Raw genomic sequence first — 19,390 nt, 5'->3', positions numbered from 1 at the left:
CCTCGCCACCAGAGGGAGGCAGTAACAAAATGTACTAACTCTCTTGTTGGCCGGAAATGCATAAAAAAAACAAAAAGGGAAGGCGTTGATTGCGTTCGTTGTGTGTTGTCCTTTATTGTGTACATATTTCGGTAATGTAAACAAATAGCATTAAATCCCGTCATGATTCGTGTATTATACATTTGTTAACGGCTAAGTTTAGCTCGTCAGCTGCTAACAAAGACGCGCAGAAGTTAGCAATGCATACTGCGCATGCGTCGGTTGCCATTTTAGTTGGAGACGAATGTTCCGACCTCGACGGACGTTCCGGTTGAAATTCCAACTTCCAACTACAAATGGAACGCACCGTAACTCAATTGTTTTTGAAAATGAGATTGTTACGTGTGTTCTCTTATTGCTGCGTATAGGCTTGGTAATTTAATGCAAAGGAAAACTCGTTTCAGCCCGCTTTGAAACTTCTCAGGCTAGCTTAGCCTGTTAGCTGCTAACAAAAAGACGCGGAATGTATTAACACTTCGCTAAACGGAGATAAAAGTGTACATTTAAAATGTTGTGAGTTGGTGATAATCTACGAAAGAGCGATAGCTAAGTACGGGGAATAACTTTCTCGAAGAAAAGAAGAGGAAGAGCGACAACAACAGGACGCTTTCAATAACCATCAAGTGCTGTTACAGAGAGCAGGTTAGTTTACTTTATTGCAGACATGTTTTGATTGATTGGATTTAAACTTTTATTTGTAGATTGCACAGTTCAGTACATATTCCGTACAATTGACCAATAAATGGTAACACGCGAATAAGTTTTTTAACTTGTTTAAGTCGGGGTCCACTTAAATTGATTCATGATACAGATATATACTATTTTAATAATACAGTCATCACACAAGTTAATCATCAGAGTATATACAATGAATTATTTACATTATTTACAATCCGGGGTGTGGGATATGGAGTGGGGGGGGGGGGGGGGGGGGTTAGGATTGGTTGGTATCAACACTTCAGTCATCAACAATTGCATCATCAGAGAAATGGACATTGGAACAGTGTAGGACTGACTTGGTAGGATATGTACAGCAGGTAGTGGACACAGAGGGACATCAGAAAGTATAAGAAAAAGTGTCTACATTTGATTATTTACATTTGATTATTTACAATCCGAAGAGGTATGATGTGGAAGGGAGGGTGTTAGTTTAGGGTTGAAGTTGCCTGGAGGTGTTCTTTTAGTGCGGTTTTGAAGGAGGATATAGATGCCCTTTGTTTTACACCTGTTGGGAGTGCATTCCACATTGATGTGGCATAGAAAGAGAATGAGTTAAGACCTTTGTTAGATCAGAATCTGGGTTTAACGTGGTTAGTGGAGCTCCCTCTGGTGTTATGGTTATGGCATTCAACTTGTTTAAGTCGGGGTCCACGTAAATCAATTCATGGTACAAATATATACTATCATCATAATACAGTCATCACACAAGTTAATCATTAGAGTGTATACATTGAATTATTTACATTATTTACAATCCGGGGGGTGGGATGTGGAGGGTTTGGTTGATATCAGCACTTCAGTCATCAACAATTGCATCATCAGAGAAATGGGCATTGAAACAGTGTAGGTCTGATTTGGTAGGATATAGAATAGAAGAATAGAATAGAATGGACTTTATTTTCATTATATTTGCATATAACGAGATTAAAGGCCTACTGAAATTAATTTTGTTTATTTAAACGGGGATAGCAGATCCATTCTATGTGTCATACTTGATCATTTCGCGATATTGCCATATTTTTGCTGAAAGGATTTAGTAGAGAACATCGACGATAAAGTTTGCAACTTTTGGTCGCTGATAAAAAAAGCCTTGCCTGTACCGGAAGTAGCGTGACGTCACAGGTTGGAAGGCTCCTTACATTTCCCCATTGTTTACACCATCAGCGAGAGCGATTCGGACCGAGAAAGCGACGATTATCCCATTAATTTGAGCGAGGATGAAAGATTTGTGGATGAGGCACGTGAGAGTGAAGGACTAGAGTGCAGTGCAGGACGTATCTTTTTTCGCTCTGACCGTAACTTAGGTACAAGGGTTCATTGGATTCCACACTTTCTCCTTTTTCTGTTGTGGATCACGGATTTGTATTTTAAACCACCTCGTATATTATATCCTCTTGAAAATGAGAGTCGAGAACGCGAAATGGACATTCACAGTGACTTTTATCTCCACGACAATACATCGGCGAAGCTCTTTAGCTACGGAGCTAACGTGATAGCATCGGGCTTAAATGCAGATAGAAACAAAAGAAATAAACCCCTGACTGGAAGGATGGACAGAAAATCAACAATACTATTAAACCATGGACATTGAACTACACGGTTAATGCTTTCCAGGCTGGCGAAGCTTAACAATGCTGTTGCTAACGACGCCATTGAAGCTAACTTAGCAACGGGACCTCACAGAGTTATGCTAAAAACATTAGCTATCCACCTACGCCAGCCCTCATCTGCTCATCAACACCGTGCTCACCTGCGTTCCAGCGATCGACGGAGCGACGAATGACTTCACCCGATCATAGATGCGGTCGGCGGCCCGGAGACGGAGGAAGTCAAGGTGAGGTCGGCGGCTAGCGCGTCTGCTATCCATCTCAAAGTCCTCCTGGTTGTGTTGCTGTAGTCCGTCGCTAATACACAGATCCAACCTACAACTTTCTTCTTTGCAGTCTTCATTGTTCATTAAACTAATTGCAAAATATTCACCAACACAGATGTCCAGAATACTGTGGAATATTTTTGATGAAAACAGAGCTTTTTGTATTGGATTCAATGGGGTCCGAATACTTCCGTTTCAACGATTGACGTCACACGCATATGTCATCATACATAGACGTTTTCAACCGGAAGTTTCGCGGGAAATTTAAAATTGCACTTTATAAGTTAACCCGGCCGTATTGGCATGTGTTGCAATGTTAAGATTTCATCATTGATATATAAACTATCAGACTGCGTGGTCGGTAGTAGTGGGTTTCAGTAGGCCTTTAAAGCAGTCAATTAGAGATGAATGGAGAATAAGCACTGTTGATTTAGACCAGTGGTGTCAAACTCATTTTAGATCGGGGGCCACATGGAGAAAAATCTACTCCCAAGTGGGCCGGACTGGTAAAATCACGGCACGATAACCTAAAAATAAAGACAACTTCAGATTGTTTTCTTTGATTTCTCTGAAAATGTACAAATCATAATGTTTTTGTTGGGTTTTTTTTACACTTACCGGTACATGTTGTGGTTAATAGTATTCTATCTTTATTTTTTTGTTATTTATATTCTTTGAATAAATTATGTGATAATGTTCATCAGTCAACTCATTGGTGTTAATTTTAAATCAATCAAGATAAAAAAATGTATATCAAAATCAAATTACAGTATGTTATTTATGTAGTTTGATAATTTTCCTCATCTGATGTACTAACATCATGTGGTTTATTTTATTTTTGTACATATGTAGCCTCATCTACAAAGATACAAAGAATTGCTATTGCGACATCCAGTGGACACATTTAGAACAGCTGTTTCTTTCATTAAAAAATTCCAGGTAAATTGTTATACTTAGCAAACTCATCCCGCGGGCCGGATTAAACCTTTTTGCGGGCCTGATCCGGCCCTCGGGCCTTACGTTTGACACCCCTGATTTAGACAGTACTTTAAACGTGGTCTGTGTCGCCCTCTAGTGGTAGGATAGGGTAACTACTGCGTAACAAGAAGTCATAACAGAGCGAAAGTTGAGCTGGCGAATTATATCGTCAAGCAGAAACATTGTTGCAAACAATCACTCGGTTAAGGCTCCATCTAACACATTATAGGCATTTTAGCATTAATAGCCGTGCTATATTCGATGTATACTTACATTTTAGTCAGGAACGCACACAATGCTGTTTACATAATCACCCCAAGAGCCGATATTACGCAGAAACGCTACAAACAGGAAATGACGTCTCAGACTAGGTCGCCAAACAAAGAGCACAGGAAATCTAACGTCTCAAAACTGTGTCAGAATAAGATAAGACTAAAACACTTTCTGAAAACTACTATAAGGTGATTGTCAATAGGAAAGTGTGGTAAAAAAAACTCAGCTCAATGGGCACAATGAGAAGCCTCCGAGGGGACCGCACATGATAAAGTATGTACTGTACTGTTTACATGTTGAAGTACTTACAGTTGAGATCCACCTAAATGACAATAGTGGTTTCCCAAAAAGTGATTCATACTACTATTTTAATGTTGACACATCTCATCTGTGCATAATTTAGTACAATACTCTTAGGAGGATTACATATCAAAATAAAGTACATAGTGTACGGTTTACTAGTTGAAGTAACCTTTATAAAGTTGAATTCAACCCCAAATGACAATACAGTGGTTGCCAAAAAGGGATTTGAAGTAATATTTTTGTCTGTATGTACTTGATTGTGATATATGTAACTCTCGAAAAGGTAATCTAGTAACGTGTAGATACAGATAAGATGTTAGACACAAAACTGGACTCTACCAGTCTTGTCTTGAGACGACTTGGATTTGGGATTAACTCCCACCTCTGCAAATGAGCAAGAAACATGATGACGCTATAAAAGACTTAGAGAATATTATTTTACCTAAATTCACACCATTCAGACACTAAGTTAATTGAACATTGTTATTATCTGTATAAAATAAATAATGTCCATCCATCCATTTTCTACCGCTTGTCCCTTTCAGGGTCGCAGGGGGTGCTGTAGCCTATCTCAGCTGCATTCGGGCGGTAGACGGGGTACACCCTAGAGCAGTGTTTTTCAACCTTTTTTGAGCAAAGGCACATTTTTTTCATTGAAAAAATCCGAAGGCACACCACCAGCAGAAATCATAAAAAAATTAGAACTCGATATTGACAGTAAAAAGTCGTAGTCGCAATTGTTGAATATGAATTTAAACCATAACCAACCATGCATTACTATACTTGTCTCTAAGTACTGTCACATCACGCTGTGACTTATTTGGAGTTTTTTGGTGTCTTCCTGTGTGTGGTGTCTTAGTTCTTGTCTTGCGCTCCTATTTTGGTGGCTTTTCATGTTTTGTTGGTATTTTCCTGTAGCAGTTTCATGTCTTCCTTGAGCACTATTCCCCGCACCTGTTTTGTTTTAGCAATCAAGGCTATTTAAGTTGTCGCTATCCTTCTTTGCGGGGATATTGTTGATTGTCATGTCATGTTTGGATGTACTTTGTGGACCCCGTCTGCTCCACACACTAAGTCTTTGCTGTCGTCCAGCATTCCGTTTTTGTTTACTTTGCAACCAGTTCAGTTTTAGTTTCGTTTTGCATAGCCATCCCTCAGCTTCAATGCTTTTTCTTAGCGGCACTCGCCTTTTGTTTATTTTTGGTTTAAGCATTAGATACATTTTGACCTGCAGGCTGTCGTCTGCATATTGTGATCACGACAAACCATGTTCCCGACATCTACAAAGCAATTAGCTACTTGCTGCCACCTACTGATATGGAAGAGTACTACACGGTTATTCTGCCTAGCTCTAAACAGCACCGACATATTTGCAGATTATTATTACTGGTTTGAAAAAAATATTTTTAACCAAAATAGGTAAAATTACATATTCTCCCACGGCACACCAGACTGTATATCACGGCACACTAGTGTGCCGCGGCACAGTGGTTGAAAAACACTGCCCTAGACAAGTCGCCACCTCATCACAGGGCCAACACAGATAGACAGACAACATTCACACTCACATTCACACACTAGGGCCAATTTAGTGTTGCCAATCATATTTGGTAGAGTGGCTGTGCCAGCAATCGGAGTGTTGCTGGTTACTGGGGCTCAATTCCCACCTTCTACCTTCCTAGTCACGTACGTTGTGTCCTTGGGCAAGACACTTCACCCTTTGCCTCTGATGGCTGCTGGTTAGCGCCTTGCATGGCAGCTCCCGCCATCAGTGTGTGAATGTGTGTGTGAATGGGTAAATGTGGAAATAGTGTCAAAGCGCTTTGAGTACCTTGAAGGTAGAAAAGCGCTATACAAGTATAACCCATTTATCATTTATATGTCAAAATATTTAATATGTAAATGTTTGTGTCCTGCAGACGTCCAACAGCTGATTTGTCCTCAAGATGGACTGCAGTGGGAAAGCTCCACCTATAAACCAAAAGGTTCCACAGCCTGCCCACATTAAACAGGAAGATGAGGAACTCTGCATTACTCAGGAGGTAGAGTGTCTTCCAGGGCTGGAGGAGGAGGCTGATACCCCCAATTTGTCAGTGACTGTTGTCTCTGTGAAGACTGAAGATTGTGAAGACCAAGTAATCGAGTCCTCACAGCTTCATCACAGTCTAAGTGAGAAGAACAGAGATAGAGACCACTGTGGAGCATCACCAGCAGGCAAACTCTTAGCTCCACTATTAGATAGTGACGACACGTCCCGCTCTCCTGAGGACAAAGACAGGGACGACACCCAGGAAACTTTGATCAGCGATGCAGACTATGAAGGTGATATGAGGACTCCCACCTATTATAAAAACTCTGAATGTTCTGAAAATAAGGCCGGTAAAAAAGGCTTTACATGCTCAGTTTGTGCTAGAAGTTTTTCTCACAAGTATGACTTGACCCGACACATGCGGGCACATAAAGGGGAGAAACCGTATAGCTGTTCAGTATGTAGCCAAACATTTTCACGAAATGATATTTTGATAAAACACAGAACAACACACACAGGGGAAAAACCTTTTGTTTGTTCAGTCTGTGGTAAATGTTTCTCTACAAAGTCAATAATTGAAACACACATGAGAACGCATACGGGAGAAACACCTTATTCCTGCTCATTTTGTGCTAAAACGTTTACACAGCACAGTGGCTTGACAGCCCATTTGCGCACGCACACAGGAGAAAAACCTTTTAGTTGCCCGGCTTGTAACAGACGATTCTCGACCAGGTCAATTATGGTGAATCACTTGAGGACACACACAGGAGAAAAACGTTTTGGTTGCTTAATATGTGGAAGAGCATTGATCACAAAGGTCTCTTTAATAGAACATGAGAGAACACACACTGGAGAAAAACCTTTCAATTGCTCAGTGTGCGGTAAAAGATTCTCTTCAAAGCCAAACATGGTTAAACACTTGAGAACGCACACAGGAGAAAAAACATTTTCCTGTTTACTGTGTGCTAAAACTTTTAGTCGACATGACAACTTAAAGGCACACATGCGGTTACACAAATAATAAATGTACACCCGTGCATATTGTGCTAAAAGACTGTCATTCATAATGAAATATGTGAATATTCACATTCATTCAGGTCATTGTGTTAAGTTCTCAGAAAATCGGAATAGTCCAATATGATGATTGATGCAATTAATTGTAAATAGAAGTATAATGTCATATCTTCTGGTTCTAGACACTTTCTTCTTGCTCAAAACAACTCCATGTACGTATGCTATTACTGGGATGTTACTGTCGTCCCGTCCGGCCAAATGAATACTGGTGGTGGTCAAGCTACCTGTTTTCAATGTGTATGAGGCGCCATTTAGCCTTTCTCAAAGAAAAAAATGCCATATGCTTGTGTTGTTTTCGGCTGTACAAACAGTTCAAATTGCGGAAAGAATGAACGCTCCTTCAGAGTTCCTTGAGAGTCTATCAAAAGGGCAGAAAAGTGCAAGATTTGTGGCAACGATGAGAAAAGCAGCACACACTCTAGTCCAATGGAGCAGAGTCAAAGAATGCATGAGTTTGCAGTGATCATAACAGATTTAAGCTTTTACCAATCCATGTTTATATTTTGATAAAGATGGGGAAAAAACATGCTAATTGTAAACCGCGCCTGCAACAACAACAACAAACATGGCGTTAAGACGCAAAGCTAAATCATGAAATTCATCCTTTCCCGAGCAAAAACGATGCATATAGCAATTTCCTTGACCCATTCACATACAAAGAAGTTGTAGACCGCCATGCTTTTCCAAGTTTTTATCTGTATTGTCATTTGGAAAATAGTTAGATTTTTTTTCTTGGATTTGCTTTTTTGCTGGAAGATTTAAGCCTCTTTTGTACTACGATAGTTTGCATGCTGCTTGCTGTACAACAGCCGTCTTAGCTTGGTCGACCACCACTGGTTTGCACTTCCGGGAAGAAGTCATGTGTCGAAATACAGGCTATTTTGTTGTTCTTCTGAATGTATGTGTTGCTTTAATAAGGGAAGTGAGGATTTTCACTGTATATTTGTGACTGTTAGTCACACATCTTTCCGGGGTTGTACTGCACTAGTAAAACATCTTAAGTTCTGTGTGATGTTGGTGTGCTGTGTTAGTCTTAGCAAACACAATACACATCATATATATCAGTAGTTCTCAACCTTTTTTCAGTGATGTACCCCCTGTGAACATTTTTTAATTCAAGCACCCCCTAATCAGAGCAAAGCATTTTTGGTTGAAAAAAAGAGATAAAGAAGTAAAATACAGCACTATGTCATCAGTTTCTGATTTATTAAATTGTATAACAGTGCAAAATATTGCTCATTTGTTGTGGTCTTTCTTGAACTATTTGGAAAAAATATATAAAAATAACTAAAAACTTGTTGAAAAATAAACAAGTGATTCAACTATAAATAAAGATTTCTACACATAGAAGTACTCATCAATTTAAAGTGCCCTCTTTGGGGATTGTAATAGAGATCCATCTGGATTCATGAACTTAATTCTAAATATTTCTTCACAAAAAAATAAATCTTTAACATCAATATTTATGGAACATGTCCACAAAAAATCTAGCTGTCAACACTGAATATTGCATTGTTGCATTTCTTTTCACAGTTCTTTTTGACAGACATTAAAAAAAAATCTCACGTACCCCTTGGCATACTTTCAAGTACCCCCATTTGAGAACCACTGATATATATCATCAATTATAATTCAAACATCCATGGATGGATGGACACATCAATTATAATTCAGACAGTTCATTACTCTTAAATTATCCTTACATTACCTACATAGTGTATACCAAATTTTCCCTCTGGTGTACTGCACTTTGAATAGTATTGTCTCTCAAATAACCTTATAGTATGTATTATGAAAATAGTATATATCTGTATCATGAATCTATTTAAGTGGACCCCGACTTAAACAAGTTGAAAAACTTATTCGGGTGTTACTATTTAGTGGTCAATTGCACGGAATATGTACTTCACTGTGCAATCTACTAATAAAAGTTTCTATCAATCAATCAATAGTCTGGTTGGTTGGTTGGATGGATGGATGATGGTGTATAGTCAATAATCATGAAAAAACATTTGTGCCTATTTTGTACTTTTAAAAAAGTACTCCCCACTTTTTGAAAGTTTCAGAAACAATTTTGGTCCTGCGCTGCAGCTCTTTGTCCTTCCTCAGCTCTCATCTTGAGCGGTCTTCAATACCGCCACAAGATGACAGCAATGTGCCCTCATGATGATGGCGGCGCCTGTGACACTGGTTTAAGAAGAAAAGGATGACGTTAGACGGGGAAGGTGAAGGGAAAAACCGCAAATCAAAAAGTGGCCAATAGTTTACCACTGCACTAGACGTACCACCAGGGGGCGTCTGAACATTGGCTAATCAATACAAAATACCCAATAAAGGTCACATCAAAGTGGTCTAGTGATAGGGAGAGATGCCTCATGAGGATTTGTTTATTGATGTTTTATGTACACATGAAACCACGTGCTGACCTAATGTATAATGACATACAGTTATATTCCCCACATGATATGCAATGCATTGACAATTAAAGTGAAAGGGACTGGCAGAATTACAATAAATGTATGACTAAATTGTTTTGCTACATAGTTTTAACAAGTGTATGTTTTTTATGTATTGGGTGTTTTTATTTTATCAACTTGATTGTGTAACACTAGAACTACCAAAGGACAGGCATTTGGTTTTCCTACCTACAATGCCCAAAGGGTAGCCATTTGGTTTTCCTTTCTATAACTCCCAAATGGCTGGATTAGCTCAGGTGTGAACCGAATATCTTTCACCGTTGTTCTCTGTTCTGTAAATGAGTTGCCCCACACAGCCATTTATTCTCAACTCTGCCTTTGCTGCCATTTCAGTTGTCACCATAGTACAGTTTGTTTTGGGTCTCTATGGAAGACACATTCAAATAAAACATGTTGCAATACTGCGAGAAAAGTGTCATTCAAAAATGTTTTGGAATATGTTGAGATTCTTTTGATTTGATTTTACAAAGTAAAATTATGTAATTTCATAAGATTAAAGTAAAATATTTTACAAAACAATATTATGAGAAAGGGTGTTGTCATTGTACATTAATTATGTTGCAATATTTTGAGAAAAACTTTTACATTTTACAATAAATTATGAAATTTTACAGGATTAAAGTCAGATATATTGTGAAAATGCTTTTTTTTTTTTTTTTAGAAAAACAATATTGTGAGAAAGTATTTTACAAGAATTATGTTGGCATATTTAAAATATACTTGAAGAAAAAAATTTTTTTTTTTAAATATGCTATTTGCTAGAAATCAGTTGACAGTATTGTGAAGTCTTTTAAGAAAAAAAGTTGCAATATTGTGAGTAAAAGGAATGTTCTAAAAATTTGTATTTTATTTTCCATCCATCCATTTTCTACCGCTTGTCCCTTTCGGGGTCGCGGGGAGTGCTGGAGCCTATCTCAGCTACATTCGGGCGGTAGGCAGGGTACACCCTGGACAAGTCTAAGTAAACATAAGCAAGGTTAATTGTTTTTTTTAGCACTTTGACTTTCCTTTCTTTGAAATGAACCACATTTTATTAGTCATTTACATTTTTGTAACAGCTGAATGAGCAGCACAGTTACAGTATAAATACATATTTATAAATGAATTGGTCATCTGTGTGTTCGTAAGCAAATGCTTAAAATAACTTAAAAATTAGAGCCAATAAATGTGTATGCTTTATAATCAAACTAATCGTTAAGATAGTCGATGACTAGTCGACTCTCAAAATAGTCTTTAGTTGCAGCCCTATTGACAACAGAAACCACTATTTAAAAGGCACACACTCACGCACTCTTCTCTCATGAAATATCTCTCAACTGCACACACCAGATATATGAAAGTTTAAAAAAGTGACGCGCCCTGCGATGAGGTGGCGACTTGTCCAGGGTGTACCCCGCCTTCCGCCGGATTGTAGCTGAGATAGGCTCCAGCGCCCCCCGCAACACCGAAGGGAATAAGTGGTAGAAAATGGATGGATGGAAAAAAAGTGACGCATTAATTTTTTTCCCAAGTAATTAGTTAAATAACTTTGGTCCCAAAAAACACAAGTAAGTAATTACTAACGGTATTTACTTACATTTTGAAGTAATTTTCTTAAAACTGGCGTTGAGTGAAGTGTAAGAAGTTAGGTTAGCCAATGTTCAGGTGGAACAAAACATTTTGTATTTTTCATTGGGGTCTTAGACGTTCTTAATTTGATTCAAGCAACCCTTTTATTGAACTTTCACGGCCTTATTAATTTTATATCAACATTAATAGAGTTGTTAGTGCCATACCCTCACAATGGGATCAAATGTATGTGCTATTTTATTGTTTTTATTTTAAGCACTTCACTTCAGAAGGAATTATTAGGGTTAATTTGTCTAAATGTTCAGACATTAAAGAAGGGGAACGACATTTTTTTTTCCGCTTATCATTCACAATCCCTATCTAAGACAAGAACACGTTTTTTATGCATTCTAAATCGTAAAATACAGCAGCTAATGGGAGTACACTATTCTGCCCATGAAGCAGTCTAAAAAAACTTTAAAAACTGCCAACAGTTTAGCAAACAGCTTCTATAACTTGTAGATCATCCTTCGGATATGCAAGTTAAAAAAAACTTGTTTTGGATTATCATATGTCCTAAAATAATCGTTGTTGGCTTTCATGAAGTCTGCATGATTAGTAGTAGTTGTTGGTGATGCGTCTGTAAAAATATGCCACTGTATGCATAAAATGACCAAAATACGTAAATATTACATATTATGAATGTGCCTGTTTCTACATTACATATATACTTACAGCATGAATATACAACTTTAATGGAGATTGTTGGAGGTTTTTTTTAGAGCGCTTCATAGGCAGAATAGAGCGACTCCAATTGGCTCCATTGTTAGCTGACTTTTGCTAACGTTTATTTACGAGCTAAAATGCATAATAAAAGAAAAACGTGTATTTGTCTCACATAAGGATTGTGAATGATAGGCATAATTTAAAAAAAAGGGCAGTTATACTTTAGACAATTGTATTAAATACATTACTGAAATAGATTAAACATGGAGTTGATATTTTTACAAAGCATTCATGTGTTTGGCTGATTATAATAGTGAATGAAAATGAAAAAAATCCACACTTTTGGTCATCTTAAATATTTCCAAAAAATGTGTATTGGTATCAGTCTTAGTATGGCCAATACTGCCCCTGTAACTACCGGTACATGGATTTGGATTGATAACCAAGTTTTTAGAATGACTCACTACTCGTTCACTTCCCAAACAGTAAAGTGATTTCATGGTCCTTTTTTTATATCATACAGTCAAAAGCTCTCCCTATAAATACATCATTATTTACATTTGATACATGTAATCATATCAGCTGATCCCACTTATGGATGCTTGGAATTGGCAGCATAAATCTAAATACCACTGTAGAAAATGAACCTTTTGAGGTGCTCTGTAAACTGAAAATTAGAAATGACTTTTCACAGTAGCACACTGTTATGGACGAGCACTTAAAAAGGCATCAAAGGTGAGTCTCCAAAATGGCAGAGGAAGTAAAAAGTCTCCTTAATTAACTTTATTTTATATCCCCAACCAACAAAACAAGCATTTAAAGTTTCTACATCAGTGATGTCAAACATGCGGGCCTTATCGGGTTCAATCCGGCCTGCAAGATGGGTTTGCCAAGTGTAAAATTGAGCTGCATTTTTAAATGAAAGAAACTGCTGTTCTAAATGTGTCCACTGGATGTTGCAATAGCAATTTTGTTAGGCAAAAAAATAGTTTATACCGGGGTGAGCAAGTATACCAAGCATGGGGTACACGGTAAAGCGGGGCTGCGACGCCTTCCCCTCGACCCAATGCTAACAAACGAGTAAAATAAACAATTAGTAACCCCACTTAAAATGCTGCATGAGACACTGCACATTGAAATAGTTCCGTTAAAGTTATTGTCTTCTGTGCAAATTTAAAGCAAGTGAACAGTGGAAATGACAAATGAGGTAGTTGATATACAGAAGAGTTTTTTTATTAATGCTTTATTTTGGGAGTTTTTAAATCCCAGATAGGCTGGGACCTAGACTTTAATTGCTTTGCAGATACACTGAAATTGAGTCTAAGTTTAGTGTTCTTCATGGTGTTTTTGAAACTGCACCAATATTTTCCTCAGAATTTTTAACTAAACTAGTGTTCTGTCAAGAGGATATTTTGTGATATGTACATTTTAAAAATGTGCTTGTTCTATTTTGGGCCAAAGTAAAACAAAGACAACAATCGGAAGTTGTCGTAGTTGTATTTTTACGGTATTATGCCATGATTTTACACATCTGGCCCACGTGGGAATAGGCACCTGAGCTAAAAGGAGTTTGAAACCCCTGCTCTACATATAAGAAAAGGGTTATTTGGGGGAGTTAGTGTGGGGGAACTATACTAAAAAACTGTCAGATACAAAAAATTATTAAAGGCCTACTGAAACCCACTACTACCGACCACGCAGTCTGATAGTTTATATATCAATGATGAAATCTTAACATTGCAACACATGCCAATACGGCCGGGTTAACTTATAAAGTGCAATTTTAAATTTCCCGCTAAACTTCCGGTTGAAAACGTCTTTGTATGATGACGTATGCGAGTGACGTCACTAGTTAAACGGAAGTATTGGTACACCTTTGAATCCAATATAAAAAAGCTCTGTTTTCATCTCAAAATTCCACAGTATTCTGGACATCATTAGCATTAACCGTGTATTTACATGTCCAGGGTTTAATAGTATTGTTGAGTTTCTGTCTATCCTTCCAGTCAGGGGTTTATTTCTTTTCTATATATCTGCATTTGAGCCCGATGCTATCACGTTAGCTCAGTAGCTAAAGTGTTTCGCCGATGTATTGTCGTGGAGATAAAAGTCACTGTGAATGTCCATTTCGCGTTCTCGACTCTCATTTTCAAGAGGATATAGTATCCGAGGTGGTTGAAAAAACAAATCCGTGATCCACAATAGAAAAAGGACAAAGTGTGGAATCCAATGAACCCTTGTACCTAAGTTACGGTCAGAGCGAAAAAATATACGTCCTGCACTGCACTATAGTCCTTCACTCTCACTTTCCTCATCCACAAATCTTTCATCCTAGCTCAAATTAATGGGGTAATCTTTGCTTTCTCGGTCCGAATCTCTCTCGCTGCTGGTGTAAACAATAGGGAAATGTGAGCAGCACTCCAGCTTGTGACGTCACGCTACTTCCGGTAGGGGCAAGGCTTTTTTATTATCAGCGACCAAAAGTTGTGAACTTTATCGTCGTTGTTCTCTACTAAATCCTTTCAGCAAAAATATGGCAATATCGCGAAATGATCAAGTATGACACATAGAATGGATCTGCTATCCCCGTTTAAATTAAAAAATGTAATTTCAGTAGGCCTTTAAATCTACAGATTAATTGAAAAAATAACCAATGAATTAATCGATTGAAGACGTAATCTTTTCATGCTGTTGTGGCTGACCACGCCATTGGCCATTTTGAACGCCCCCTGATGGTCGCCAATGTATTAAATTAAATTAAGTTAGAATAATGTTATATATTACTATATATTATGCTATAAACTATATATATATATATGTATATATATATATATATATATATATATATATATATATATATATATATATATATATATATATATATATATATATATATATATATATATATATATATATATATATATGTCTTAATTAGATTATCCAAAAAATAGTGCTCGATACCGTGGTAGAGCGTAATATGTATGTATGGGAAAAAAATCACAAGACTATTTCATCTCTACAGGCCTGTTTCATGAGGGGTTTTCCTCAATCCTCGGGGGATTTATTAAATCTCCTGAGGATTGAGGAAAACCCCTCATGAAACAGGCCTGTAGAGATGAAATAGTCTTGTGATTTTTTTCCCACACATACATATACATATATATACATATACATATACATATACATACATATATATATATATATATATATATATATATATATATATATATATATATATATATATATATATATATATATATATATATGTATATATATATATATATATACATATATATATATATATATATATTATGTCATATAAAAACCTAAATACAATTAAATATTTCCGTAAAAGGTGATTTATGTTTATTCTGAAAAGTGGTTACTTACATGTTTGTAAGTGGAAATGTTGATAGTTCATGTGCATAATAAGTTAATAGTTTGATTCATGTCACTTAAAACGTTTGTGTGGAAAATGTGATGTGTATATTTTCATATAACAAATAGGGCTGTCAAAGTTAACGCGATAACACGTTAACTATACATTTCAATAACAGCACTACTTTTTTAAATTGTCCATTTTGACCCTCAGGCTGTGCAGCAGCGGGAGAACTTGGCTGCAGTTCACTTGTTATTTATGAGCCACCAGCAAGCAGAAATGGACAAAGGAAAGTTTACTTTATGGAACTATCAGGTTTAAATCCAGGGCAAGTTGTTCTTCCGTCAAGAAAGGACTCTTTTTCGCCGTGAGAAGGGCCGACATCCAGCAGCAGCAGCAACAAACACCTGCTGCGCGCGTCGTTCAGATGGGTGGTGCTTTTCTGCCGTGTTCAGATTGGGGTTAATGTGCAGTGATAACATAACATTTAGTTTGTTACTGTGACTGATTTAATAAGTGAGATGACATAAAAGTTCAACAGAAATGAAAGACGGTCGGCAGGAAGTCGAAAGGAGACTTTTGTATTGATAACAGTCAATCCAACATCAAAACATTTCAAGGTATTTTCTCAAACCAATCACACACTTTCCTGGCTTCAAAATAAAAGCGCTACGCTATACATCCGGTGTAACTGCAATTACAAAATAAAAACGTCTTACATTACGATCATGCTTTGTCAATAGGAATTGGCAGTGGATACGGTACTTTTTTGTCACCGACCGAAACCAGTCGGTACTACCGGGCACGGATTCGCGTAAGATCCAGCGGTGCCATGTTTCGGTGTGTGAGTGCAGCCACGTTACATGTACGACTGCAACTCCTGCATTTGGCACCTTTAGCGACTCGGCTGCACGGGGGAAGAAATGGCGTCAACATTTGGTGACGATAACAGCGACATCATCATCCTCTACGTCTGCTCCAGGTTAAATAAATAAATAAAGAATCGTTAAGAGAATTGTTTCAAAAACGTGGTCCAAGGAATTGATAACACTGGGAACTAGTTTTAAACAAGAACCTGTTTTCGATTCCCATTCCTATCCACTACACCGGCAACACATGTGCACACCTTCCCGGGCCAGGAGTTAGACACATGTGCTCTATACATAATTTTAACAACATTTTAATGGGTAACTCACCGGCAAATGATGAAGACCTCTTCTGTGTGATTAACATAGTGATAGGTAGTTGTTGCTGCTGCTTCTTCATCTGAGCAAGGAGGTTTTTATAAACAGTCATGCCACCCTCGATGGTATTTGAAAACTGCAGCGAACGAAGCATGTGGGGGTCCCATTCTTGTGCCATCTGCTGCAGTTCTTTGGCCATTCTGACCATGGCTGCGAGGCGATTTAGTGTCAGACCAACCTCTTCGTCTTCATCAGTGCCTAATTCCTCTTCTTCCTGTTCTTCCCGTTCCTGTTCCTCTTCCTCGCTCGCTGACGTCAATTCCCTCAGGTCTTCATCTGACAAAGGTTGTGAGTGGGCGTCCATCAGCTCATTTACGTCATCAGCAGTCATGTCATTGAAGCCCTCTCCTCCCAGTAGTTTTGCCAGCTTCACAACCTTGTCCACTGCACAGCGATGGACTTCATCAGGAGACAATCCCTTGTCGTGCGCCACTTCCGGCCACATCTTTTTCCAGCACACGTTTAATGTTTCACTCTTGATCTCACTTACAGCTCTCTGTATATTTAGGAGACACGACGCAATAATGTAGTCACGCCAGTACGCCTTTAGTGTGAAGTTCTCGTCAGAGTCCTTTGCATCGACAAGGTTTTGCAGGATACTTTGTGTGTAAAGAGCCCTAAATGCACGAATAACACCTTGATCCATGGGCTGAATTAGCGACGTGGTGTTTGGGGGCAATAACTCAATGTGCACGCCATCAAACGACACATCGACAGTGTGGCCTTCAGCATTATCCAAGAGCAAAAGTACTTTAAATTCGAGTCCTTTCTCTGCTAGATACAATCGGACTTCCGGGATAAAACACTGGTGGAACCAATTTGAGATGAGGGAGTTTGTCATCCTGGCCTTTGGATTATGCATCCAGTACACAGGCAACACATTTTTATTCTTATTTTTCAGGGCCTTTGGGTTTTCGGATTTATAAACAAGCCCTGGCTTTATCATAAAGCCAGCAGCATTCCCACACATAACTAAAGTAAAACGATCTTTTTGAGCCTTAAATCCAGGAGCGTTGGCTTCCTCCTTCATAATAAAAGTGCGAGACGGCATTCGTTTCCAAAATAAACCAGTCTCGGCCATGTTGAAAACGTGTTCAGGTCGGTAGCTTCTTTCCTTGATTAGAGTTTTAAATGTGTTGCGGACAAATTCCTCGGCTCTGGCTTTATCCGCTTCCTCGATAAAAGTTTTAAATGTGTTGTGGACAAACTCTTCAGCCGCGGCTTTATCCGCCGAGGCAGCTTCTCCGCGTAGAGAAACGTTCTTAAAACGTTTCTGGAACTTGTCGAACCAGCCCTTGCTGGCATTAAACGGAATCTTAGACGCACTCGACGTACCTTCCTCGGCGGCGTCGTCCTGGCCTCCGTCGGGAACATAGTCACTTTTAGCAAAATCTTCATAAAGCTTCTTCGCCTTCGTGCGGATGATGTTCGTGTCGAGCCGGATATTTTTCATCTTGCATTCGCTGATCCACACAGCCAGTACGGACTCCATCTTCACAATGGTCTTATTCCGCGGCGTCACCACCCTCTTCGCGTTCTTATTAAGAGTAATGGCTGCCGTCGCCCTTATGTTTTTTTCGTCCTTCTTTATGTAGCGTACAGTTGACTCGTTGATTCCGTAATGGCGGCCTACACTCGTGTAGCTTTTACCTAACTTCAACATGTCGAGGAGTTCCACCTTTTCAACAATAGTGAGCATTTTTCTCCGGCGCTTCGGTTCGGCGGGGGGAGCCTTCGAAGACGCCAAGCGTTTGGATGCCATATTATTTAGAAATTAAAGTCCAAAAATATCACAACACCGCTGAGCACCAGATAAACAAGAAGAAGACCGGAAGTACTTCGTCCGTCTTCCTTTTTTATTATAATTTTTTTTTATGGCGGGCCGTAAATTACGTTAAATACTGCCATCTACTGTACCGGAGTGTGTATCTCAGTGGGAGGCTTTGTACCGTAGCTCCAAGCTCAGGGAAGACACTGACGTTTGTAAAGTGTGAAAAAAAAATCTAACATTTTAATATGTAATTTATTTTAAACAAAATATAGTGTAATGCAGGGGTCACCAACCTTTTTGAAACCAAGGGCTACTTCTTGGGTACTGATTAATGCGAAGGGCTACCAGTTAGATACACACTTAAAGGCCTACTGAAATGAATTTTTTTTATTTAAACGGGGATAGCAGATCTATTCTATGTGTCATACTTGATCATTTCGCGATATTGCCATATTTTTGCTGAAAGGATTTAGTATAGAACAACGACGATAAAGATTGCAACTTTTGGTATCTGATAAAAAAAAGGCTTGCACCTACCGGAAGTAGCGTGACGTAGTCAGTTGAACATATACGCAAAGTTCCCTATTGTTTACAATGATGGCCGCATGAAGTGAGAGAGATTCGGACCGAGAAAGCGACAATTTCCCCATTAATTTGAGCGAGGATGAAAGATTTGTGGATGAGTAAAGTGCAAGTGAAGGACTAGTGGGGAGTTGAAGCTATTCAGATAGGGAAGATGCTGTGAGAGCCGGGGGTGACCTGATATTCAGCTGGGAATGACTACAACAGTAAATAAACACAAGACATATATATACTCTATTAGCCACAACACAACCAGGCTTATATTTAATATGCCACAAATTAATCCTGCATAAAAACACCTGCGTGTTTGTTATGCTAGCTCCTAGCTCCTCTGCTAGCTCCTAGCTCCATAGAACACGCCAATACAATTC

The 19,390-nt window shown here is 38.4% G+C and overlaps 2 protein-coding genes across 2 annotated transcripts; one reads left to right on the top strand and one right to left on the bottom strand.

Annotated features, from left to right (window-relative positions):
* Positions 1-110: 110 nt before the first annotated feature.
* LOC133663309 (gastrula zinc finger protein XlCGF8.2DB-like) lies at positions 111-10,199 on the top strand. The gene is made up of 2 exons (XM_062067690.1): positions 111-681; positions 6,106-10,199. Exon 2 carries the CDS (start codon positions 6,133-6,135, stop codon positions 7,237-7,239), a length of 1,107 nt encoding a protein of 368 aa, XP_061923674.1. The 5' UTR covers positions 111-681; positions 6,106-6,132; the 3' UTR covers positions 7,240-10,199.
* On the bottom strand, positions 6,142-18,505 carry LOC133663308 (tigger transposable element-derived protein 1-like). Its single transcript, XM_062067689.1, has 2 exons — positions 16,619-18,505; positions 6,142-9,479 (listed from the first exon to the last, which is right to left on the bottom strand). Exons 1-2 carry the CDS (start codon positions 18,426-18,428, stop codon positions 9,454-9,456), a joined length of 1,836 nt encoding a protein of 611 aa, XP_061923673.1. The 5' UTR covers positions 18,429-18,505; the 3' UTR covers positions 6,142-9,453.
* Between the last annotated feature and the right edge of the window lie 885 nt (positions 18,506-19,390).

This window comes from Entelurus aequoreus, linkage group LG13 (assembly GCF_033978785.1).
Source record: "Entelurus aequoreus isolate RoL-2023_Sb linkage group LG13, RoL_Eaeq_v1.1, whole genome shotgun sequence".
In the NCBI taxonomy this organism is placed as follows: Eukaryota; Metazoa; Chordata; class Actinopteri; order Syngnathiformes; family Syngnathidae; genus Entelurus; species Entelurus aequoreus.
The sequence above is the reverse complement of the archived record's forward strand: the minus strand, read 5'-3'. Positions and strand labels throughout refer to the sequence as shown.